Here is a 25,866-nt window from a genome sequence, read left to right on the forward strand (position 1 = left end):
CAGAACATCAGGAAACTAATATAAAAATAAATATTGGTACTTATGTTAGCATTTAAAGCATATCTAAACTCAAAACACAATCACTAAATACATTGCAAGTTACCAATCCTTAGATATTGTTATTAATTTAGGTTTCTGTTTTTTGGCCTTTTTTTCCCCTTTATTTTCACCTTGTGATCCAACCAGTAACACACTGTAGGGCTGATTTACTAAAACTGGAGGGTGCAAAATCTGGTGCAGCTGTAATTGGAAGCCAATCAGCTTCAGCTTGTTCAATTAAGCTTTTACAAAAAAATACCTGAATGCTTATTTTCTTCTATGCAGATCTGCACCAGATTTTGCACTCGTCAGTGTTAGTAAATCAACCTCTTTCTGTCTTAGTGTTGCTACGCTCACTCCTCCACTGTATCTATGGAGGAGCAATGTAGCCACCCTTGGACAGCTGCAAGGTCAATCTGTGGAGAGGGTAGTGTTAGATGGACTAGTGGATTTAGATGGACTTTACAAAAGTGACTAAAAATTTAAGATGATTCCAGCTAACACTTTTTTAAGCATTTATAGAAACATTTTTTCTTCCTTTTGGAATAAAGGTTGGAGGATGCTTCACCACTGACAGGCCACAAGTGGCTGGCTGAAAAATGCTTAAAAAAAATCTTTGTCGTCGTCTCTGTACTGTACATGCACAGTTCCAAAGCCAACCGATTATTCAGCTGCCGAGCTTGGCCTCAACTTATGCAGCGGGGTGTTCGAATATAAACCACACCTGATGAACACCATGATGTCAATGCAAAGGCGTGCGCATAGACCTGCCCTGTCGCCCAATCTGAGCCCGAGCCCAGCAGTTCTCTATTTGGCTGCGCAGTTCAGAGTCACAGACAAGGGGATTCTTTAATGGGCACTTTTTTCCTGTCTACAGAAATTTACAGACTGGAGAAAAGTGCCTGTTTTTTACAAACTGTCTGTAAATTTAGTGAACAGCAAGCTTTAACTATTTTCATTTTTTTCAGATGAATTTGTTACTGAATTTATAACTGAACTAAATTGTGTTTTTAGACATGTCTTGAGTCCAGTTCTCAGAAATGTGGAACTAAACCTAATTGATGTAACTGTTTCCTAGAACTTTTACACTTTATAGGGTGCTTTTGTGCTCTCATCCAAACTGTCCAGCCATCAAATGGCTGGTGTCATAGCTGATCATATCTGGCAAATGCAGATCAAACAGAGGCTAATGCCCCATACACACAAGCGGAATTTCCGACGGAAAAATCCTGGATTGTTTTTCCGATGGAATTCCGCTGAAGCTTGGCTTGCATACACACGGTCACACAAAAGTTCTCTGAACTTTCGACCGTCAAGAACGCAGTGATTTACAACATAACGACGAGCCGAGAAAATTAAGTTCAATGCTTCCGTGCATGCGTCGAATTGTTTCCGAGCATGCCTGGTTTTTTGAGCATGCGAATTGCATACAGACGAACGCATTTTTGGATAGGAACTTTTTCTGACCGAAAAATAGAGAACCTGCTCTCAATATTTTGCTGGCGGGAATTCTGCCAGCAAAAGTCCGATGGAGCATACACACAGTCACAATTTCCGACAAAAAACTCACATCGGAGTTTTGCTGGCGGCATTTCTGATCGTGTGTACGGCGCATTAGATGGCAGCTTCTTTGGCTGCAAAGAATAGGAGGGTTTAGTTCTGCTTACATTCCAATATGTATTATTCTGAGGGTTTAATCTAGTAAAAAAAACAAGCTTGCTAACTTATTGTACTATAATTTGTTTTATTTGTAGGAGTGAATTTTAGTCTTGACCAATGCACTGTAAATGGGACAGATCCAAACAAACAGAAATGTCCTGAATCTAATAAGGAGAATCACCAGCCAGTATTTCCACAGTGGCTGACTGTTTTATTACTGTGCCTCTACTTATTGTTCACCAACATTCTTCTCCTAAACCTTCTCATTGCTATGTTTAAGTAAGTCACTCTTTATGCAAAATCTGATAACTCACATTTAAGCTGGGTATAAAGATATCTAAATTTGACTGGTTCAGCAGCAACAGGACGCATTTTGGTATGTGTTTAGCCCTGTTTGTTCATCAGAAGCTGGTCATTAGACTGGCATCTGTCAAACCGTTCTTTTGGAAAACCAGATCAGCTGCTACAGCACTGATCAATGCATTCTGACGGGAAGGGGAGTCCTCACTGTCAGAATACAATAGCACAGCGGGGGAGATCCCCAGAACCACATTGCTTGTGTGGATGTGGGGATCTATGAGGTTTTCTTTGTTCAACCCACTGGTTAAACAAAAAAAAACTCTGCGTGTATACCTTGCTTTAGTTGTAAGTGCAGAAAATGTATTTGACACAAATACTTTTTATGATACATACAGTACATCTGTTCATGTAATGTTTTGACATTTTATTTGTTAAGGAAGTTCACTATTTCTGTCATCTCATGTCATCTCTTTTTTTTTTTTTTACCGAGGTGCCATAGTGAAGTACAACTGCCAAGGCAGAGTGAAGTGCTTCATCAGTCTTCTCAAATATTTGTGTTCAGCTTCAGATGCCCCAGGTCCATGTTACCCTTCACATTGTTTTTAGGCTTCCCTTTTAAATGCATAATTCCTGCCTTTAGCTCATCTAATATTTTTGCTTTGTCATACAAAAATTACCAACAAACAGATGCCACATGTTTATTAGCTCACATTGGTAAAGGGTGGGTTTAGGTTTAGATATACATTTCCCAGTTGCCACTCTCTACCCCACTAATATACTGTAAGCTAAAACATCCCCCAACCACATGCCCACTTACATTTCTATTATGGTGGTAGCATCCCGCTGTGTGTACAACCTCTATGCAAAAATCTTTGAAGTGCTTCTTGTGCAGTAACTTTTCATATACTTGAATAGGGTCTTACTCGAATGGTATAGGTACAGCCATTTAAGGGTAAGGGAAGTTATTGGACAGGCATGGCAGTGTGATGGAAAATGCAGATACCTTGGAAAGTAAGCAATTGGGTGGAGAAGATTTAGCCTAGGGTAAGTTAAGGAGTAGGGAGTGCAGACTGGGGACTTTTTATTGAAAACTGGACTTGTCCTTTAAGCAGTCTTGAAATTTATTTTGGCAGATTTGATAATTAAGTTACAGAAAAATAATGCTGAAAAGAAATACATGGTAAAATCAAGAACTGAAAGGGGGTAGCAGTTTTACCAAAATACAGCAAAGTATTCATTACCATTACCACCCCTCAAAATTAAGAGTACTACCTCATAGTAAGACCTCATCTGGAATATGCAGTTCAGTTTTGGACACCAGTTCTCAAAAAGGATATCGTGGAACTGGAGAAAGTGCAGAGAAGGGCAACCAAACTGATAAGAGGCATGGGGGAGCTCAGCTATGAGGAAAGATTAGAGGAACTGAATTTGTTCACTCTTGAGAAGAGGAGAATAAGGGGGGATATGATCAACATGTTTAAATATATAAGGGGTCCATATAGTGAACTTGGTGTTGAGTTATTCACTTTACGGTCAACACAGAGGACAAGGGGGCACTCTTTACGACTGGAGGAAAAGAGATTTCATCTCCAAATACGGAAAGGTTTCTTCACAGTAAGAGCTGTGAAAATGTGGAATAGACTTCCTCCAGAGGTGGTTCTGGCCAGCTCAGTAGATTGCTTTAAGAAAGGCCTGGATACTTTCCTAAATGTACATAATATAACTGGGTACTGACATTTATAGGTAAAGTTGATCCAGGGAAAATCCGATTGCCTCTCTGGGATCAGGAAGGAATTTTTTCCCCTGCTGTAGCAAATTGGAGCATGCTCTGCTGGGGTTTTTTGCCTTCCTCTGGATCAACTGTGGGTATAGTATTGGGTATATTGGATTGTACGTTTTTTTTTTTTTTTTTGTGGTTGGACTGGATGGACTTGTGTCTTTTTTCAACCTGACTAACTATGTAACTATGTACAGAACAACAGAAGTACTAGGAACTGACTGTGACTCGATCATATAGATAGTCTTTGTATATTGTTTTTCATTTGTATTCCTTAGTGAGGAAAATGCAGGATAGCAAATTATTAGTTGCTATGGTGACTAGTCAAATTTTCACACATATTTTTTTTATTAAGTCACAATTGAGATGTGTAAATCTTGAAATCTGCATTCTTTTTAACTTGCCTGATCCATTCCCAGAATCCATTGCAATGAATTTGTGTCTGCCAATCTGTTTATTCTGTATTCTTATTTTCCAAAAGCCCTTTTTTAAAACTCAAAACAGAAAAATGCCTCTTACCCACTTCAAATGCTAGATACATGATTTACCACACAGTTTGGTATCACCATAATTGGAAAGCCAGCAAGCATATAGGCTCTGTGCCATGCCGTTACCAGTATGTATCCCCCTTTGTGCTTGGTGGGTGTTTCCAGAGTGGAGACCCAAAAAGTGGCACATCACAGTGCTAAATGGACACCATTCTCGTCTGTACTACTGTGGAGGTTGTAAGCAGCAAATGGAGCAGTTCAGTTTACTGGACGTTCGTTCACTGAACAATTTCAAACATCTGCAACCAACATAGCACCCAAACTCTATTGACGTTTATGGGAGCCAAACATTCATTCAAGGCTAGGTTGCAAGCTTTTTGAAAAAAGTGCATGAGTAGCTGGGTACTGCTATGGGGAATATGAACCAATGCAAAAAAAGAAAAAGAAAAAAAATACTATTAAACAGGGAGCAGGTTGTTTAAAAGGCCTAAAGAGCAACATAAAAATATACAATTACTTGAAATAACATTCTTGGGGGAATGCCTTAAACCTGCACGTGAAGTGGCCCACCTGCTGTACAATGTACTAAAGCAAAAGTGACAGAGGGACAGCAAGCACGCACCCCCCCCCCCCCCCCAACCATAGCAAGCCAACAAGCAGTAGCAGCCAGAGGATGGGCACAGGCAAACAGGCCAAATCTGGTCATTTAGTTTACCCGTTCAGTAAACCTGGAACAGCTACTGGCTAGGCTGAACACTCCCTTTGACCCAAACCCAAAGCTTATCCCTTAAGTTATTACACAAGCTACCTGGGGGTTAGTAAAGGAGTCCTTTGTGCTTGTGCTGATAATTTTAGTCTGAGCAACTTGTTATCAATGGCCCATTGTCAGAAATGTGTTAAACTGGTGAATATTCAGGCATTGTCAAACATAACAGCCCTACTTTCAGTTATTCAACCTTTAGTGATGATCCCTTTGTTTCCTAAATACTGTACTTCTGTCAATTATTTTTTTTTCTTTTGTCCTGATATTCATTAAGCCACAGAGCTCACTTTTGCTTTATTATTACATTTTTTCCATTTACCATGACGTAGTCATTGTTCCCTTAGTTTACCCTCTCTTGTGTATGACAGAAAAAACAAACATACTTAAGGAAAGACTTGCCAAAACCATTAGTCATAGCAGTTGTTTGTTTGTTTTCAACTTTTTTTAAATTGCAGATACAGTAAGTAATTTGTGCATCAGGATTCAAAACATACCATATCTCTTGGTTCATTAGGATATCTACAATTTTTTTGGTGGTTCATGCCAAAAGTGACTGCAGCAATTTTAACTCCTACTGGTTTTTCGGAGGCTCGCCAATGCTGCCTTGCATGTTCCCCATTCTTCCCTCTGTCCACCATTTCCCACTAGTCAGGCAATGTTTCATAAGGTACAATTTTAACATTAGAGCATTACAGGATCATAGCACCTGCAATTGGCTGATTACTGTCACTATCCCACTGTATCATATGTCACAGTGAAATTAGGGTTACTGTGCTCTGCACTTTAGTTGCATAATACAAATTAAAAAATAGTGTGTGGTAGGGATTTTAAAGGTTACAAACACATACAGATGTATAAAAATACAAAATTGTTTTATTAGACATGTAAAAAACAAAAACACTGGAAACACAGGCTCAAAGATTATTGTAATCATTGAACAAAAGCCCAAAAAGGGCTAGCTGACTATACATACTTATCTAAACCCCCCTAATGTGACATTAATCTGGAAAAGTTCAGATAATATGGTTCCCATGACAAATGTGTCTGAAGACTAAAGCTCTTTTTCTGGGACAACCCTGGAACCCTAACATTGAAGATAATATTCATAAACACATAAGCATAGGTGCCAAATATAAGTATGGAACATAGGACACATGATATTAATTGCTTACAACATTCAGAGGTATAAAATAGATCACATATGGAGGTATAGCCTGTGGTAAATTGTTAAAAACACTTGTGTATTATATAGGTGTTCAATCAAGCCAAAAACAAAAAGGGGCCAGAAGGCAGGGCCGGACAGCAGAGATCTGTGGGGGCTGCAGCAATAAATTAATAAATATCACCAATAGAGAAAAAAAAAAAAGACCAACAACCAAAACAAGAAAAAAGATTACCCAAAAAAACAAAAATGCCAAAGATTAAAATTAAATGAAAGAACAAACAAACCTACATAATCCTAACCATATACAAGGCCCATCTGGCAGCACGGCCACACAACCATCCAGCAACAAGCAAGCAGTGTCAGCTATGCTGCTGGATGGGCTACATTAAATACACTAAAAGCAGGAAGAGGAGGAAACCTCTCCCCCGAAAACCAACACGTCTAGCCCTAATGAAAGGATCATCAAAGTTGCAGCTCACAGTTGTACAGAGCAACGCCCCCCAGCACCGCCCTATTGAAGCTGAACCAAGGAAAATTGGCCACAGTGATGTCACACGCATTCACGGCGCCATGTGGTGGCCATATTGGAGACCGGTGTCTCCAAAGACCTAAATATGGAAAAATCAGGCCAAAGAACACCAACCCTGCTCAAAAGTGGGACAGGAAGCATGGCACTAAGATCTGGAAATTCACAAGTGACCCAACAACTGAGGGAGACACAGAAGGGGGGGTTACATGTGCCGAGCAATGCCAATCCAGCCCAACCAAAAGAACCCCCCCTGAGCCAGCAAGTAGAGCACCCAAAAACCATCACAATAGTAAACCATAACAAAAATATCAAAAACAAAGAACAAAAAAAAGGGAAAAAAAGAAATGTCAAAACAATTGAGATTATATTACAAAAACAAGAACGTAAATCAAAATGCATTTTTGCTCTTATACCTCATTTTTATATATCTGTTTTGCATGCGTTCGTTCATGTTTACTAAATAGCCCTGAAAAAGGGGCGGTCTTTTCCCCCCGAAAAGCATTGGCTTGATGAACTTATCGCTAATTTTATAAACACCTTTTAACCTACTTTCAAATAAGCATTTTTTGGACATCAGGTGTTCCTTCCTCCCTTCCTACTTTTTTAGGCACATATTTGGGAATAAGTCTAACCTGAACTGCTTTGCTTAAAAATACTTTATTTAGCTGAATTTGAAATTGTACACATAGGTGAATAAGCCAGAGGCTCACCTTTATTCCACCTCCCCTTCTCTGAGATATGTGTACACTGACAAAAAAAGTTGTTTAGCAAAAAGTTATTTTCTTCTTTGCTTTTTAAGGAGAAATGTTCTGAGTTATAGCTCACACAGAAAAAAAATCAGAAAAAATAAAAGAACTTTGAAAATCTTTGTGAGATATAGACTCTGTAAATTAGCTTGCGGGAGCTAATGTCAGTGAAGCAGATTTTAAGGTTTGCTCATCTCCATCATGCACTGTGTTCTACATTGTACTGTTATTTTTTGACAGTTTTGTATGAATAGATACAAGTTAAATACAGCATAATAATTTGTTAGATGATTTTTATACTCAATGTTAATTAATCTAGCTGTATTTTTTTAGCTACACTTTTCAACAGGTTCAGGAACATACAGATCAGATCTGGAAATTCCAGCGACATGATTTAATTGAGGAGTATCACGGTCGGCCACCTGCCCCTCCACCCTTTATTCTCCTTAATCATCTGCATCAGTTTATCAAAAACGTCATTCTTCACGAACCTGCAGGAAGACAAAGGCAACTTAGTAAGAGCTTATTCTAATTAAATTGAATTCCAGGCAAACAAACAAATACACAGTTGTAATACATATGGAGCTGCTTTACTTGTCAAAGTAGCTGTAATTTTTTTCCAAACAAAACTGAGATTTACACAGCCCTAAGTTAGACTTCCCATTCTCCACAGCCTGTGATTGGACAATAAAGGAACAGTAATAGACTGATGAAGTTATCACTTTCCTCTTACCCAGCGTTAGTATGTTCCTTATCAGCACATGTACATGTAGCAGAGCCTGATTGACTCAGAATGTTGCCTCTGTCTCCCAGTCCGAGCCCTACTGTACAGATGATTATGACAGGCTGGTATCAAACCACATTCAGGTACTGCAGTTGTACATTAGTAGCATGTATACATTTATTTAACATTTCTAATCATTACCTACTTGTAGGGCGGCACAGTGGTGTAGTGGTAGCACTCTCACCTAGCAGTAAGAAGGGTCGCCGGTTCAAATCCCAACCACGACACTACCTACCTGGAGTTTGCATGTTCTCCCTGTGCCTGTGTGGGTTTCCTCTGGGTACTCCAGTTTCCTCCCACACTCCAAAGACATGCTGGTAGGTTAATTGGATCCTGTCTAAATTGTCCCTAGTATGTATGAATGTGAGTTAGGGACCTTAGATTGTAAGCTCCTTGAGGGTAGGGACTGATGTGAATGTACAATGTATATGTAAAGCACTGCATAAATTGACGGCGCTATATAAGTACCTAAAATAATAATACTTGAAACTGTATGTGCCTGGAGTTTAGCTTTAGGTTGTCACATTTGAATGATAGACAATAGTCTATGGCATATACTGTACTTTGGTGGAAATATTTGTCAGTACAATATATTTGTTTATTATTATTTCATGTTCTGCATATACGCCACATGTCAGGCTCTCTGCATTGTAAAGTCTGGATGCAGGCACACCAGTCTGAGTAATTGGTGGGCTAGTGTAACTTCCCCTATAGCAGCCACCAGGGGCGTAACTACAGGGGTCGTAGGGGTTGCAATTGCAACCCAGCCCCATGCTCCAGGGGGCCCATGCAACTCCCCTTTACACCTGGATAGGAGGGGCAGCAGAGGCAGCATATAGAGGTATCAATGCCCTCCATCATCTGCAGCCTGCTTCTCATCCTCTCCCTTCCACAAGCATTTAGAGGCTGCTTAAGAAAGATGGAGGGCATTGTTTCCTCTATATGCCGCCCCCACTGCCACTCTTATCCTGCTGCCTCCTGGCCATGTCTGCTTCCCTGGTCACCCCCCCTCCTATTGGCTGCTGCAGGGGATGCTTTGAAGATGGTGATGGGCGAAGGGACCGGTAAATTTGTAATTTACTGGCCCCTTCCTTTTCTGAATGGACACAGTGAGGGATTGGTACCAATCGGCCCTGTGTCCATTCATAATTTGTGACTAGGCCCTGGCATTCCACCACTGTGGGGGGTTGAGGAAAGCAGAAAGGGGGCCCGCTGCCGAACTTGTGAAAGTGTCCCACTGCGGGACCTTCATAAAGGGCCCCGTGATGGGAGTAAAGGGCCCAGGCTCAGAGGGATAAGCCCTGGCTAGGGATCAGAGGGGCCCTTCATGGTTTCTTGCACTGGGGCCCTGAAGGTTCTAGTCATGCCTCTGGCAGCCGCCTTCCATTAAGGGAGGCAGGCCTACCAGTACTAGGTTGCCCCCAGGACTTAATACACAAAACGATATACTCTAGTTGTAAAAGGCAACAAGCAGACCTAGAGTAAAGTTAAGGAAGAATGTATCATACAGTGATGGAGACATACTGTATAGGATGGCAGACACACCACTGGACAGGTGGACAGGGAGGAGCTAGTTAGGCAGTGGGCAGACTGGAGAATCTGAAAATGTAGCCAAGGTCAGGGCTTCTCTGCATTCCAGTAGCATCACACAGACTCCAATTTATTACAGCCAACAATCGCTATGAAAGTCCCAGCCTTCAGGACTTCCCAGTTAATGCGTTACACCCGATAGGGCTTACCCCTCTAATGTGTTTCACCCAAAAGGGTGAGTATGCCCTTTTGGGTGAAATGAGTTAGCAGGAAAGTCCCAAGGTGGGGACTGTTATAGTGATTGTTGGCCTTAATAAATTGGAGTTTGTGTGATGCTATCGGAGTGAAGTGAATTCCTCCTTTTTATTTATGAGTAATGAGTGTGGACGGCTCAGTGATTCACCTAAACTCAGACGCAGAGGGTAAAGCAGGAGCAATTTGGCTTAACAGCAGAGGAGATCTTCCATGCACACATCATTCTACAGAGCTAAGGGCTTGCAGCAGACAGTAGGCACAATCCAAGAATGTAGCAAAGGTCAGGGCATGCAGAAGATAGTAGGTGTATTCTGAGACATAGCAGAGGACAGGGACAGGGATAAACAAACAGATCATGTGCGCTTGAGTAGCAGGAACGCTACTACAAGTCTTAGGGCAGGCATGGGCTTGTAGGGTTTAAGTAAGGTGCCTCCTGTGCCTTGAGCCAAATCTGGAACCAGAGGGATGTAACATGTCCCATTGCCCAGCAACTGACTGGGGGAAGTACAGGTGGCTGGCTTGGCGGTGGAAGGAGCCAGGATGTGTGCTCCACAGCTCATTGCCCAGCAACAGACATGCAAGCCAGCCAGGAGGCATGCACCATGTCCCATTGCCCAGCAACAGAGATGCAAGCTGGTACTAGGAGGAGAGATGCCAGCTGGAAGATGACAGCAGAGGGTGCTGCTGAAAAGGTAAGTAATTAGGGTACTTTACATAAATGTCATTATCATTAATAGGGCCTAATGAACAAGCTCATGCATTTACATCAGGTAGACAAAGTGGCTTATGTTTAAATATAAGCCACTTTGTCTACCTACAGAAATCTTACTTGGTCAATATTTTCATTATTCATTAAAGTGTTACTAAACCCACAACAGTAAATTCAGTCTGTATATACAGTAAATCATGCCTGTTATACTCAATGGGGAACCTAAGGGGTTAATCCTCCACATTGTGTAAAAAGGCTGCTTGATCCTGTTTTCTCTGATCCTCCCCTTCTTTTACTGTCCCCAATCCATCTTCTGATAGAACAGAGCTCTAGGAGGCACTCTGCACATTCTCAGTTTGGTGTGTGTTGCTAGAGAGTTTTTTGGGGTTTTTTGGGAGGGTGCATGTGATCAGCACAGGGCCAATCAGCACTGTACAGACAGAGGGTCAGGGGTCATGCAGCCTCATAGGACAGTCAGAGGAGAATGAAAACCCCTCCTACAAGCTTTAACCAATGCTTGGTCGAATATTGATAGAAGTCACAAGCTACAGTATATACTGCTGATAAGAAAAGGTAATTACTTAAATATTTGCATTTCCATGTTCCGTGTACTGTGGGAGATCAGATATAGTGAATGCAGGGCACTGGGTTTAGTAACACTTTAATACTATCATTTGCCTGACCCTTGGTTGTTTTTAGCTGTACCTTGTCCCTGGTACATCCCTTGTCCTTGTATTTCTACCTCTTTGGTGCATACCATTACCTGATAATTAGTCTGGATAATAAAATGGTTTATATGGGTTAAAAAGCAAAGCTATATAACAGCCCTTATCATCAATATGTGGTGTAGTTTCCTTACAAAATGTATCTAATCTTTGTTGCTTACTGTAATTTCTGTTAGAAGAAAAATTGGAAAAGAATGAAGAAACTGCTCTCCTTTCCTGGGAAACTTATCTCAAGGAAAATTACTTACAACATCTTCAAAAGCAAATGAAGCAAAGCACAGAGCAGAAGATTAGAGATACTTCTAAGAAGTAAGACCCACACTATAGGCTTTCTAAGAAGAAAAAGAATAATAGAAAAACTATACTGATACATAATAAAATCAAGATTGAACTTTTGCATTGGCTTTGTAGAACGGAGCCCACTTTGGCACACACATCATGCTGCAGACAGTGCAGGAAATGATGACAGTGCCACAGTGATCCTAGTTGTATAGTTGGTCACACAGTTGACTCTGAGTTTGTACACTTAGAGCCAAACTTCTACTAGGCCAGTGAGACAATTTGTCCTACACTACAATTGTTCTGCTTTTATGTGCACTAACACAGAGCTTGCAAGCTTGTTCCTTGAGACTTTCTATCCCCAGCCTGAGCTTGGTTGGCCATAATGTCACATTTTCAGTGCTGTCAGAAATAAAGAAAAAAGAATGCAATCAGAATTTGTGGGTACAGGCAGTAGCATTAGGGAGCTGAACTCTACATATAAAGGTGTCAAGAGGTACAATCCATTGGTGGTAAAGTTGGGCTTGAGCTATTTCAAATTATATATTCTGCCAACAATGACTGTTTAACGGTGTTTATAACCTACATCTGCTCTGCAAGTCATAGTGTTGGACTCTGTTATAATAAAACTATATATTTAATTGTTGTCATACATTAAAATGTTTCAAATGAAACCACAGTAAGGACCCTTTAAATGTAAACAATGCATTTAACAAGCATGATAAATTAAAACTAGTGCTTCTGTGCTGTAGAGACACACTAGGTTTTAGTCAGAGAACAGTTCTAATGTAGGTCACATATATACAATACCTTACAGAGGGACACAAAGTAAAAAGTTCCAGATGAAAACAGTTATTCCTGGGAAAGCACAGTACTGACAATATTTCTTACCTTAGGATTCCATCACTAAGCCCAATGTCAATAATTGTAATAATAATGTGCATAATGTAGTATGCATCCTATAGGTGGGATACCCCTTTTCCAACTACAAAAAAACTACCTAACTGTCTTCTTCTAGCTTTTTCTAAGGGGTAGAGTCACAAATACAAGGCATTACCCTGCACATATTAAAACATTAGGGTCTTCATTACGTCTGGATATTCCATTGTGGTTTGTTACCACATATAAGTTACTTAAAGCATATCTAAATCCAAGAACCAAAATGTGAAGGCTGCATTTGTTTTATTTTTTCAGGCTAAGATCCTTTTTAGCAAGTACAGAAAATACCTGTTGATCTTATCAGAAAAGCAATGTCCTTTTAACTTCTTGTGGGATAAACTGGAAACAAAAACAGCTTACATGTGTAAACAACTAATCTTACCACCCTGCATATAATGGAGATGAACAAAAGGCAGGCTTATTTGAAGCCCAGTGAGTGGCTACCATGGCTACTTTTATAGGTATAATGAAGGAGTGGGTGCGGCCACCCAGGGAAGGGAATTGTGTTATTCACACACTGCTATACTGTAATATACTACATTTTTGTTTGTGGGGATTCAGATACACTTTAAGGCAACCCATTCATGTAGGCCTACACACAGCCATTAAAAGAGAACCTGATTTGCACTTTTTTTTTGTTAATGAAGTCTACCACATCTCCCAGTGTGTGAGCTGTGTGCTGAAGTGTTTGTTAGCATCTACTGTACTTGTACAGTATTAGGGTTCCATTCTAAAGGAATGCCACCGCAACACACCACATTGAGCATCACTCAATTCAACTTGGCTTTGAAAATATAATGATGTGTGCCAACTTATTGTTGCCAAAAAACATTCCCCAGAATGTCTGAGCTAAAATTAGGAAACTGATCAACCATATTTGAAGATAGATGCAGGTATCTTTTAGGGTTGACATTAGAAAAGTTTATGCACTTGCTTACTACAGAGCGATGCAGTGGTGCATCAAGGTTGAATGATATGCATTTCTTAAAGTTCTGAATCAGCCACATTTTTGGAAACAGGAAGGTTTTGTTAAAGTAGGCAGTGAGGCTTGTTTATAAGGGCTTGTTTTCACAGGCTTTGGGCTTCTATCAATGACATCTATTTGACATCAGTTTGAGACTCTTCATGCAAAATTGATTGACAGGTGCATTTGATTTGTATAGAATGCAAAGCCCATTTGAAGTGAACACATTGTGCCTGTTGACACATGCCCTAAAGGTAGCATAAGTTGTTACATTATTTTATGTAAAGCTAATTTGCAGATGTTGAACTATGGTTACTAAGTAGTAATACACTATTTTATTTCATATGATTTCTTTTTTTATTGTAAGAGTAAATACAGTTGTGGACATGCTGGAATTGGATCAAGTGAAAAGAAATGGATCCATGGAAAACAGATTAGTTTTCTTGGAGGAACAGGTAATATATTTTGATATTGTCTCACAACATTTTTATACAGTATCTGAACAAGAACATAAAATGCAGTTTAAAAAATAGTTACTGGTTACTGTACTGGAAAGGACATATCAGCTAGTTAAATGGACTTTATGTTTCCACTAGAAATGGCTTTGGTTGAATTATTGGGTGTGCTCAACAGACACATCTGCAAACTGTGAACTTTATTGTGAACCCCGTTGAAGTAAATGGTAGGGGAATCTTGAAAATCATTTCTGTCCATTTTCAAAGCTAATGGGCAAAAAATTATCAAAAAAGAGCATACGTAGCTGGGCACTGCCAAGTGGAACATGTACCGTGTACCAACATGTACCATTTTATTAAAAATACCATTAAGCACTGAGAAGCTTTTATTAATAGGGCTCAAAGTGGTTTCAAAGTCAAAAAAGTTTTTTACCTTAATGCATTCTCTGTTACTATTAGATGACATTTACCAGCTAGCTTTGTTCTTTTTCTAACCAAAGTAATTTTCAAGGGATTGCCAAACAGAACGCATGAGTTGCTGTACACTGCCCTAGCAGACATGCTCCAATACAAACAAAAAATACCATTTAGCAGGAAGCAGCTCTTTTAATAAGGCTTAAAGCGGAGTTCCACTCAAAAGTGGAACTTCTGCTTATCTGTCTCCTCCCCCCTCGGGTGCCATATTTGGGGGGAGGTGGGAACAGGTACCTATTTTTGACAGGTACCATTACACACTTCCGGGACACGGGGCCGCGACCTGGTCTCTCAGAAGTTCAGCCCCCTCCTCCTTCCTCTGCCGCCAGACCAATTAGAAAGCGTAGCATGGTTCGTGCATGCACAGTAAGGAATCGGCTGTGTATCTGAAAGGCTTCACTGCCGGGTTTCTTTATCAGGAATGGGGGTAGCTGCACCTGACAGCCGATCCGATGATCAGCTGGAGTGCCGATATTGCGGCTCCCTGGACAGGTAAATGTTCATATATTAAAAGTCAGCAGCTGCAGTATTTGTAGCTGCTGACTTTTAATTTTTTCGTGGGGGGGGGCTGGACCTCCTCTTTAAGTAAAGGATTAAAAATACATGACTTCTTTTAATAACATGCTTAAAAGATACCTTTAACCTGCATGGATGTAAACAACTGAACACAGCTTCTTCTTATTCACTAACATAAAGTTAAATGTGCTACAAATATTTTGTAATTATAGTACCTTCATCCTATAGACATGGAAAATGGAGCTATGATTGTGAGAGGTATTCAGGACATAAGTCCTGAATGCCTCTCACAATCATAACTCCATTCTCCTTATTCACTAACATAAGTGAATATTCACTTTCCAATGGAAGTACTCTTTATGAATTTAATGTTGTTGCTGCAGTGTTGTGGCTAATGAAGAATGTTGCATCACTACTTAACCACTTCAATACAGGGCATTTGTACACCCTTCCTGCCCAGACCAATTTTCAGCTTTCAGCGCTTTCACACTTTGAATGACCTACACTGTACCCAAACAAAATTTTTTTCATTTTTTTCTCACAAATAGAGCTTTCTTTTGGTGGTATTTAAAGTGGAGTTCCACCCAAAAATAGAACTTCCACTTTTTGGATCCCCCCCCCTCCGGTGTCACATTTGGCACCTTTCATGGGGGAGGAGGGAACAGATACTTGTCTAATACAGGTATTTGCTCCCACTTCCTGGCATAGATCACCGCGGCGCTTGCGGTGATCTATGCCACTTCCGGCGCCTACCCCGTCCTCCCCCGCTGTATTCTGGGAGACACACAGGTCCCAGAACACAGCAGGAACCTGAGAGGACACGCAGCGTGACACGCGCATGCGCAGTAGGGAGCCAGGAAGTGAAGCTGCACTGCTTCACTTCCTTAATCCCCTACCGAGGATGGCGGCGGCAGCAGCTGAGAGCCGAAGGATGGATCGGCTTCGGCTGCCAGCATCGCGGGCGCCCTGGACAGGTAAGTGTCCATATATTAAAAGTCAGCAGCTGCAGTATTTGTAGCTGCTGGCATTTAATATTTTTTTTTCAGCGAACCTCCGCTTTAATCACCGCTGGGTTTTTTATTTTTTGCAAAATAAGCAAAAAAAGAGCGAAAATTTTGAAAAACTTTTTTTGTTTCTATTGTACAATTTGTCAAAGAAGTCATTTTTCTTCATAAATTTGGGCCATAATTTATACTGCTACATAGCTTTAGTAATAATAACCCAAATTAGTGTATATTATTTAGTCTCTGTGAAAGTTATAGAGTCTACAAGTTATGGTGCAAATCATTGCAAATTGATCACACCTGATATAATGAAGGCCTATCTCATTTGTTGAGACCCTAACAAGCCAGGAAAGTACAAATACCCCCAAATGACCCCTTTTTGGAAAGTAGACATTCCAAAGTATTTAGCAAGAGGCATGGTGAGTTTTTTGAAGTTTTAATTTTTTCCCACAATTCTTTGAAAAATTAAGTTTTTTGTTTTTTTTTGTTTTTTTTTTTTACACAAAATTGTCATAATAACAAGTTATTTCTCTCACACAGCACATGCATGCTTGCAATGACACCCCAAAATACATTATGCTACTCTTTCTGAGTATAGCGATACCACATGTGTGAGACTTTTATGCAGCCTGGCCACATACAGAGGCCCAACATCCAAGTAGCATCCAATTAGCACCTCCAGGCGTTCTAGGAGCAAAAATTACACATCCAATTTGATGACGACCTATCACAATTTTGAAGGCCCTGGAGCACCAGAACAATGGAAACGCCCACAAAATGACCCCATTTTGGAAAGCTAACACCCCAATGTATAATCTATGAGGCATAATGAGTCTTTTGAAGGGATCATTTTTTTCCAGAAGTTTTTGAAAAATGTGGAGAAAAAATGAAAATGCATTTTTTTTGTTTTACACAAAGTTGTCCTGTTATAAGATATTTCTAACACATAGCATGTACATAGCAAAAATGACACCCCAAAATACATTCTGCTACTCCTCCTGAGTATGGCGATACCACATGTGTGAGACTTTTACAGTCTAGCCGTATACAGATGCCCCACATTGAAGTAGCACCTTCAGGCATTCGATGAGCATAAATTGCACATCTCATTTTTCAACCACCTATTACATTTTTGAAGACCCTGGAGCATCAGGACAATGGAATCGCCCACAAAATGACCCCATTTTGGAAAGCTAACACCCCAAGGTATAATCTATGATGCATAATGAGTCTTTTGACCAGTTAATTTTTTTCCAGAAGTTTTTGGAAAATGTGGGAAAAAAAATGAAAACGCATTTTTTTACACAAAGTTGTCCATTTATAAGATCTTTCCAACACATAGCATGTACATAGCAAAAATTACACCCAAAAATACATTCTACTCCTCCACCTGAGTATGGTGATACCACATGTGTGAGACTTTTACACAGCCTGGCCTCTAGGCGTTCTAGGAGCATAAATTACACATATAAATTCCTGCCAACCTATCACATTGTTGAAGGCCCTTCATATTTCTAACACATAGCATGTACTGTACATAGCAATTACAAACCAGAATACATTCTGCTGAGCAAAGGGTAAAGAAAACATTACCTGCGGTTTTAGTAGTGCAGTGGTCCACAGAGGGGAGCATCGGTCCAGGCAGCAGGCAGGAACATGGACAGCGACAGCAAAACAGGCAGCAAGCAGGAATACTGTCCATAGTCAGTACAGGTAGAGATGTTGTCAGCACAGCCAAAGCATTGGTCCAGGTAGCAGGCAGGGATGTGGTCAGCAGCAGCGAAAGGATCGCCAATGCAGCAGGCAGGAATACTGTCCATAGTAAGTACAGGCAGCAGGCAGAGATATGGGGATTACAGCCAAAGTATTGGTCCAAGCAACAGGCACATGGTCCATAAAGTCCTGGGTCAGTGCAGGCAGAGATATTGTCAGCACAGCCAAAGTATTTGTCTAGGCAGCAGGCAGGACCATCAAGCTTAGGGCATCGGTCAGGAAAGAATGGAGACAGGGGTAGAGGCTTCTCCCACCCAAATCACTTTGAAACCTCTGGACTCCAGACCATGTTCTGGGAATTACAAAACAAAGAGAAAACCAGTTCACATGGAAGGCAATGATATGGTTGGTTGAGGCACCAGGTAAATATTCAGGACAGAAATTGAAAACGAAGAAATGGCAGTCTATTAGAAATACGGGCTAATAGTTTACAAGAGTGTGATAGCGTCTAAAGCATTCTCTGATGCTTCAGATGCATCTAGATCTAGATCAAGGCAGTGACTATGTCTTCAATAAATTTTAGGAAAGTGTTGGGTGTTTCCATCGATTTTTGATAGGTGATGAAAGCATTATACATGGCCAAATGAAAAAGTCAATTGCGACTTTTTTTTATACCAGAAGAGGGACTTTCATGTAGATAGATAGGGCAGCAACATTTGACCATTAAATCCACCCCCCCCCCCCCATGAATTTATTGTACTTGTGGATACAGGAAGGCTTTTGAACGGGACCGCGTCTTCTGCGAAGTTCCACCGAGGTGTCATCATGGATGGTGGACATGATGTATATAGTGGGGCAAAAAAGTATTTAGTCAGCCACCAATTGTGCAAGTTCTTCCACTTAAAAAGATGAGAGAGGCCTGTAAAATTGTCATCATAGGTATAACTCAACTATGAGAGACAAAATGTGGAAACAAATCCAGACAATCACATTGTCTGATTTTTGAAAAAAATTATTTGCAAATTATGGTGGAAAATAAGTATTTGGTCAATATCAAAAGTTCATCTCAATACTTTGTTATATATCCTTTGTTGGCAATGACAGAGGTCAAACGTTTTCTGTAAGTCTTCACAAGATTGTCACACACTGTTGCTGGTATGTTGGACCATTCCTCCATGCTGATCTCCTCTAGAGCAGTGATGTTTTGGGGCAGTCGCTGGGCAACACGGACTTTCAACTCCCTCCAAATGTTTTCTATAGGTTTGAGATCTGGAGACTGGCTAGGCCACTCCAGGACCTTGAAATGCTTCTTACGAAGCCACTCCTTCGTTGCCCGGGCGCTGTGTTTGGGATCATTGTCAAGCTGAAAGACCCAGTCACGTTTCATCTTCAATGCCCTTGCTGATGGGAGGAGGTTTGCACTCAAAATCTCATGATACATGGCCCCATTCATTCTTTCATGTACACGGATCAGTCGTCCTGTTCACTTTGCAGAGAAACAGCCCCAAAGCATGATTGTTGCCACCCCCATGCTTCCCAGTAGGTATGGTGTTCTTTGGTTGCAACTCAGAATTCTCTCTCCTCCAAACACAACGAGTTGTGTTTCTACCAAACAGTTCTACTTTGGTTTCATCTGACCATATGACATTCTCCCAATCCTCTTCTGGATCATCCAAATGCAAACCTCAGATGGGCCCGGACATGTACTGGCTTAAGCAGGGGGACAAGTCTGGCACTGCAGGATCTGAGTCCTGGCGGCATAGTGTGTTACTGATGGTAGCCTTTGTTACGTTGGTCCCAGCTCTCTTCAGGTCATTCACTAGGTCCCCCCGTGTGGTTCTGGGATTTTTGCTCAGCGTTCTTGTGATCATTTTGACCCCATGGGGTGATATCTGGAGCCCCAGATTGAGGGAGATTATCAGTGGTCTTGTACGTCTTCCATTTTCAAATTATTGCTCCCACAGTTGATTTCTTCACTCCAAGCTGCTTGCCTATTGCAGATTCAGTCTTCCCAGCCTGGTGCAGGTCTACAATTTTGTTTCTGGTGTCCTTCGACAGCTCTTTGGTCTTCACCATAATACAGATAATGAGTGGAGGACAGAGGAGCCTCTGTCACATACCTGGTGATGGACCCTGATATGCAGAGGATGGCCTCTCTTACAACTTTGACTTGGAGCCCCTGATAGAGCTGACAGGAAGCACCGAGATGCAGAGTCGCACGAGTGCCTGGCAGGATCGCTGAACCTGGAGCTGGATTGGAGCACTCGGCCGGGCTGTAGAGGTGTCTGTAGGAATCCCAGAGCAGTGGTAGGCAGGTAGCTGGAGCGAGTAGACAATCAGTCCCCACAGGCAGAAGTGCAGGTGCAGCAGAAGGGATGGTGGCACCCTCGAGGCTGAAGAGAAGGCAGGTACAGGCAGGCCGGGTCATACACAAACGGGCACGTCAGGAATAGAGGCTGAATCGGAAGCAGAATCAGATTACAGGCCGGGCCGTCAGCAGACTGGCAGCGAAGTGGCAGAAGGAGCAAGCAGATGCAGAGTAGAGGACAAGCCGGGGTCGGATGCAGGCAGGAAACAGGAACGTCAGGAAGCAAGCCAGGTCACAACAGGAACGGAAGTCAGGTAGGTAATTGCAGGATACACAGGGAACGCTGTAGAGCAGACAGCACTGAGTCTGGAAACTGACTGAGTTTAAGTAGCCTGTTTGGGTGTCAAAAGCTGTCACAGGGTGTGTGTGCACCTATGGCATTCTAATAGGGGCAGAGGTAACAGGTCATCTTCTTCGGCAGCCATCTTGGGTGCTGGCATGCCCTTCCTGACAGGCAGAGGTAACAGGTCATCTTCTTCGGCAGCCATCTTGGGTGCTGGCATGCCCTTCCTGACAGGCAGAGGTAACAGGTCGTCTTCTTCGGCAGCCATCTTGGCATGCCCTTCCTGACAGCCTCTTAAAGAAGAAGATACAGGTCTGTGAGAGACAGAAATCTTGTTTGTTTGTAGGTGACCAAATACTTATTTTCCGAAATAATTTGCAAATAAATTCTTTCAAAAATCAGACAATGTTATTGTCTGGATTTGTTTCCACATTTTGTCTCTCATAGTTGAGGTATACCAATGATGACAATTACAGGCCTCTCTCATCTTTTTAAGTGAGAGAACTTGCACAATTGGTGGCTGACTAAATAGTTTTTTGCCCCATTGTACATCTTTCCTATCCCTCCACTTCAGAGCCAACACTTCCTCTTTCCTCAAGCTTTCCAATTCCCCCTTTGTAGCCTTGTGGTGACTAGACGCTGTGGGAAGCCCTTTCATTTTTTTTCTTGCTGTACCGCAGGCCAAAGCATTCTTCATGTATAGATGGCAGAAAAGGGGCAAACTAGTATAATAATTATCCATATAAATGTGATACCCTTTTTGAAAGAGTGGGAATGCCAACTCCCAGACAATTTTCCCGCTTATTCCCAGGTACGGTGGACACTCAGGGGGCTGGAGCTGGGAGTCACTGCCTTCGTACACGCAGAAGGCATGCACATATCCGTGGAGCTTTCACAGAGCTTGTTGAGCTTCAATCCGTACCTCGCCCTCTTACTGGGGATATAATGCTTGGTTCCCAGCCGGCCTGTGAAATGGACCAGGGATTCATCCACAGAGATGTTCTGGTCAGGGTTTTAAAGTTCAGCAAACCTCTTGGAGAAAAAATCAATTAGGTGCGAATTGTATATAATTTATCAAAGTGTGGATGATTTTGGGGGGGCACTGTGAAAATGAAATGCAGCAAGCGCATTATAATGTCATAGCTGGACCTGGACATGACATATAAAAAAATTGGCATGTGGTGGATGGGGTTGGTAGACCAATATGCATGTACTTCATTTTTTTTGTAAGCCCCATGTTGAGCGTAAGGCCTAAAAACTATTTAAGCTTCTCCACTGTTAGGGGTCTCCATTCAAAAGGGCGGGCATAGCTTGAGCTGGGGTTGTTTTCTATGAATTGACGGGCAAAAAGATTGGTTTGGTCCATGATGCCTTGAACTGATTCATCAGGGAAAAATAAATTTAAAAAATCGATTTCAGAGAAACCTTCGGTGTTGACCTGCACGCCTGGCTGTGCTGTGAAAGCAGGGATTGTGGCTGACCCTCTGCTAGAAGGCAGCCACAATGGGTTTGCCAAGGTATCCGGAAGCTGGGTTTGGACCCTAATTATTTGGCGTGAAATTCCAGCGCTTGTGCTGGGCCTCCCCCTCTGGGGCCTAGCGCCGTTGGCATTTGCCGATTGGGGGTGTCTAGCACTGCTGGTAACTGCCTGGTCTTTTTGGACAGACTACTTCCTCCTCCGATTCGGATGCCAATGTACTGGCTTTGACGGGCTCATACTCCGAACCAGAATCGGAATCAGAACTGTAACTGGGCGGTGAGAGCTCCCCGCTGCTCTCATCGGTCAGACTCAGTATTTGATATGCCTCTTCTGGAGTGTATACTTTTCTGGGCATAGTGGCTGTATGAGGGTTGACACTGATGGGCTGCACGTCAGGGACTAATGGGCTGAACGTCAGGGACTAATGGGCTGAACGTCAGGGACTAATGGGCTGCACGTCAGGGACTAATGGGCTGCACGTAGGTAGTAAAGGGCTGCACAGACAGGTACTCTGATGGGCTTGCGGGACAGGTACTCCTGATGGGATCACAGGACAGGTACTCCTGATGGTATGACAGGTACTCCTGATGGTATGACAGGTACTCCTGATGGTATGACAGGTACTCCTGATGGTATGACAGGTACTCCTGATGGTATGACAGGTACTCAGATGGGATGACAGGTACTCAGATGGGATGACAGGTACTCTGACGGGATGACAGGTACTCAGAAGATGGGATGACCGGTATTCTGACGGGATGGCGGGTACTCTGATGGGATGACAGGCACTCTGACAGGATGGATGGCAGGTACTCAGATGGGATGGATGGATGACAGGTACTCAGATGTGATGGATGGATGACAGGTACTCAGATGGGATGGATGGATGACAGGTACTCTGATGAGCTCAGACAGGTACTTGGATGGAATGATGACAGGTCCACTTTATTCAGGGGCAATCTGGGCACAGTATATTCACAGTAATGTGTAACTCACTGTTAACCGCGATCTCCTCCTCACACTGGATCAGTGTGTGAGGAGGAGAACCCATTAACAGCCATTACTCGCGGGGTGTTTACATTTGTGACCGGCTGTGATTGGACACAGCCGGTCACATGGTAAAGAGCCAATTTAATTGGCTCTTTACCCTGATCGGGGAGGGGCTGTGTCCCGAGGGACATGCCCAATTCCGATCGCCACGTTGCGGGCCCCCAGGGGCCCACAGTAGCGGCGAGAACCAGAGGACATCATATGACCCCCGCCCAGGATGGGAGAGCCCTCCTGCGGACGTCATTTGACTATACGCCGGTATTGAAGTGGTTAAAGCACACAGGAGAAGTGCATGAACTATTGTTACTGAATGAATAATGGTTCATTCATGACACAGAATATACTGTGTGAGTGAAGAATGTCTGCTACTTTAATACTCACAATAAAGAGACTGCTGTACTAAGAGCTAAGGAAACACCAATCTATTTTAAAAATAACAGCTTTATTGTATGATGCATCACATAAACATAAATGGCTGACTAATGCTCAGCCAGTTTGGTGCAGTTGGTGGCATTACTTCAGGGGAAATAGAAGCACAGTTAAAATAAATGCACTAAATATTATTGAGCTTAAATGTTCAGCTGTTCTGCCTATATAATATGGCATCTCTAGTCACATAAATAAACTAACCAATCATGTTATAAATAAAGCCCAAATGCTTGTTGCCTTCATTTTATTACATGCCAAATTAATTTTGTGCTTATACTGTCAACTCAGTGCTGCATTTAATTATACCTGTGTATTTAGTTTTTCTTGTTTGGTTAATTGTTTGGCTTTTTTCAGGCATTACGATCTGCTAAAGCCTTAAACTGGATTGTTAATACACTCCTAGATAATGGGTTTGGCTCCAAAGAATCTGCTCCTGTTGTTGGTACGTAGCTAATGAATATACAATATGACAATTACTGAGTTCAATTAAATAACTTAAATCTTTACCTTTATGCTTATTCAGTATACATAGAGTATTTCACAAAAGTGAGTGCACCCCTCACATTTTTGTTACATAGTTACATAGTTAGTCAGGTTGAAAAAAGACACAAGTCCATCTAGTTCAACGATAACAATAACTAAATAAATAAATAAATAATATCATACAATCCCATATCCCCAATCCTATACCCACAGTTGATCCAGAGGAAGGCGAAAAATCCCAACAAATATCTTGTAAATATTGTATTATATCTTGAAGAAATGGCACTTTGCTACAATGTAAAGTAGTGAGTGTGCAGCTTGTATAACAGTGTAAATTTGCTGTCCCCTCAAAATAACTCAACACACAGACATTAATATCTAAACCGCTGTCAACAAAAGTAAGTAACCCCTAAGTGAAAATGTCCAAATTGGGCCCAATTAGCCATTTCCCTGCCTGGTGTCATGTGACTCATTAGTGTTACAAGGTCTAAGGAGTGAATGGGGAGCAGTTGTGTTAAATTTGGTGTTATCGCTCTCACTCTCTCATACTGGTCACTGGAAGTTCAACATGGCACTTCATGGCAAAGAACTCTTTGAGGATCTGAAAAAAAAAATGTTGTTCTACATAAAGATGGCCTAGGCTGTAAGAGGTTTGCCAAGACTCTGAAACTGAGCTGCAGCACAGTGGCCAAGACCATACAGCAGTTTAACAGGACAGGTTCCACTCAGAACAGGCTTTGCCATGGTCGACCAAAGAAGTTGAGTGCACATTCTCGGCGTCATATCCAGAGGTTGTCTTTGGGAAATAAACGTATGAGTGCTGTCAGCATTGCTGCAGAGGTTGAAGGGGTGGGGGGGGTCAGCATGTCAAACTGGTCTGCATGGCTGTCGTCCTAGAAAGAAGCCTCTTCTAAAGATGATGCAAAAGAAAGCCCACAAACTGTTTGGTGAAGACAACCAGATTAAGGACATGGATTACTGGAACCATGATGAGACCAAGATAAACTTATTTGGTTCAGATGGTGTTAAGCGTGTGTGGCGGCAACCAGGTGAGGAGTGCAAAGACAAGTGTGTCTTGCCTACAGTCAAGCATAATAGTGGGAGTGTCATAGTCTGGGGCTGCATGAGTGCTACCGTCACTGGGGAGCTACAGTTCATTGAGGGAACCATGAATGCCAACATATACTGTAACATATTGAAGCAGAGCATGATCCCCTCCCTTCGGAAACTGGGCCACAGGTCAGTATTCCAACATAATAACAACCCCAAACACACCTCCAAGATGACCACTGTCTTGCTAAAGAAGCTGCGGGAAAAGGTGATGGACTGGCCAAGCATGTCTCCAGACCTAAACCCTATTGAGCATCTGTGGGGCATCCTCAAACAGAAGGTGGAGGAGCACAAGGTCGTCATGGAGGAGGACTCCAGTGGCAACCTGTGAAGCTCTGGTGAACTCCATGCCCAAGAGGGTTAAGGCAGTGCTGGAAAATAATGGTGGTCAAACAAAATATTGACACTTTGGGCCCAATTAGGACATTTTCACTTAGAAGTGTACTCACTTTTGTTGCCAGCGGTTTAGACATTAATGGCTGTGTGTTGAGTTATTTTGAAGGGGCAACAAATTTACACCTTTATAAAGCTGTACACTCACTACTTTACATTGTAGCAAAGTAGCATTTCTTCAGTGTTGTCACATGAAGAGATATAATAAAATATTTACAAAAATGTGAGGGGTGTACTCACTTTTGTTAGATACTATATGTACTATAGAAACAGATTAGTACTGTATGATTCAAATTGAGCATGTCGGGAAAATCGTGAGAGCAGAATTTACTAGTAAAAATAATCAATAAATCCACAGATATAGGTTAGTCAAAGACAACGTTCGCAGCTTGTATCGCATGATCCACTGATTGTTTTGACTTTTTCCCGAGCTGGCTTGATGCACTGGGTTCTCCTT

The 25,866-nt window shown here is 41.9% G+C and overlaps 1 protein-coding gene across 1 annotated transcript in view; it reads left to right on the top strand.

Annotated features, from left to right (window-relative positions):
* Window positions 1-25,866, top strand: part of TRPM2 (transient receptor potential cation channel subfamily M member 2) — a 328,183-nt gene that overhangs the window by 240,426 nt on the left and 61,891 nt on the right. Inside the window, 5 exon segments of the mRNA XM_073633225.1 lie at window positions 1,794-1,977; window positions 7,800-7,981; window positions 11,646-11,778; window positions 14,019-14,106; window positions 23,778-23,865. Of these exon segments, the coding sequence (XP_073489326.1) occupies window positions 1,794-1,977; window positions 7,800-7,981; window positions 11,646-11,778; window positions 14,019-14,106; window positions 23,778-23,865 (675 nt within the window).

This window comes from Aquarana catesbeiana, linkage group LG06 (genome assembly GCF_042186555.1).
Source record: "Aquarana catesbeiana isolate 2022-GZ linkage group LG06, ASM4218655v1, whole genome shotgun sequence".
Classification (NCBI taxonomy): domain Eukaryota; kingdom Metazoa; phylum Chordata; class Amphibia; order Anura; family Ranidae; genus Aquarana; species Aquarana catesbeiana.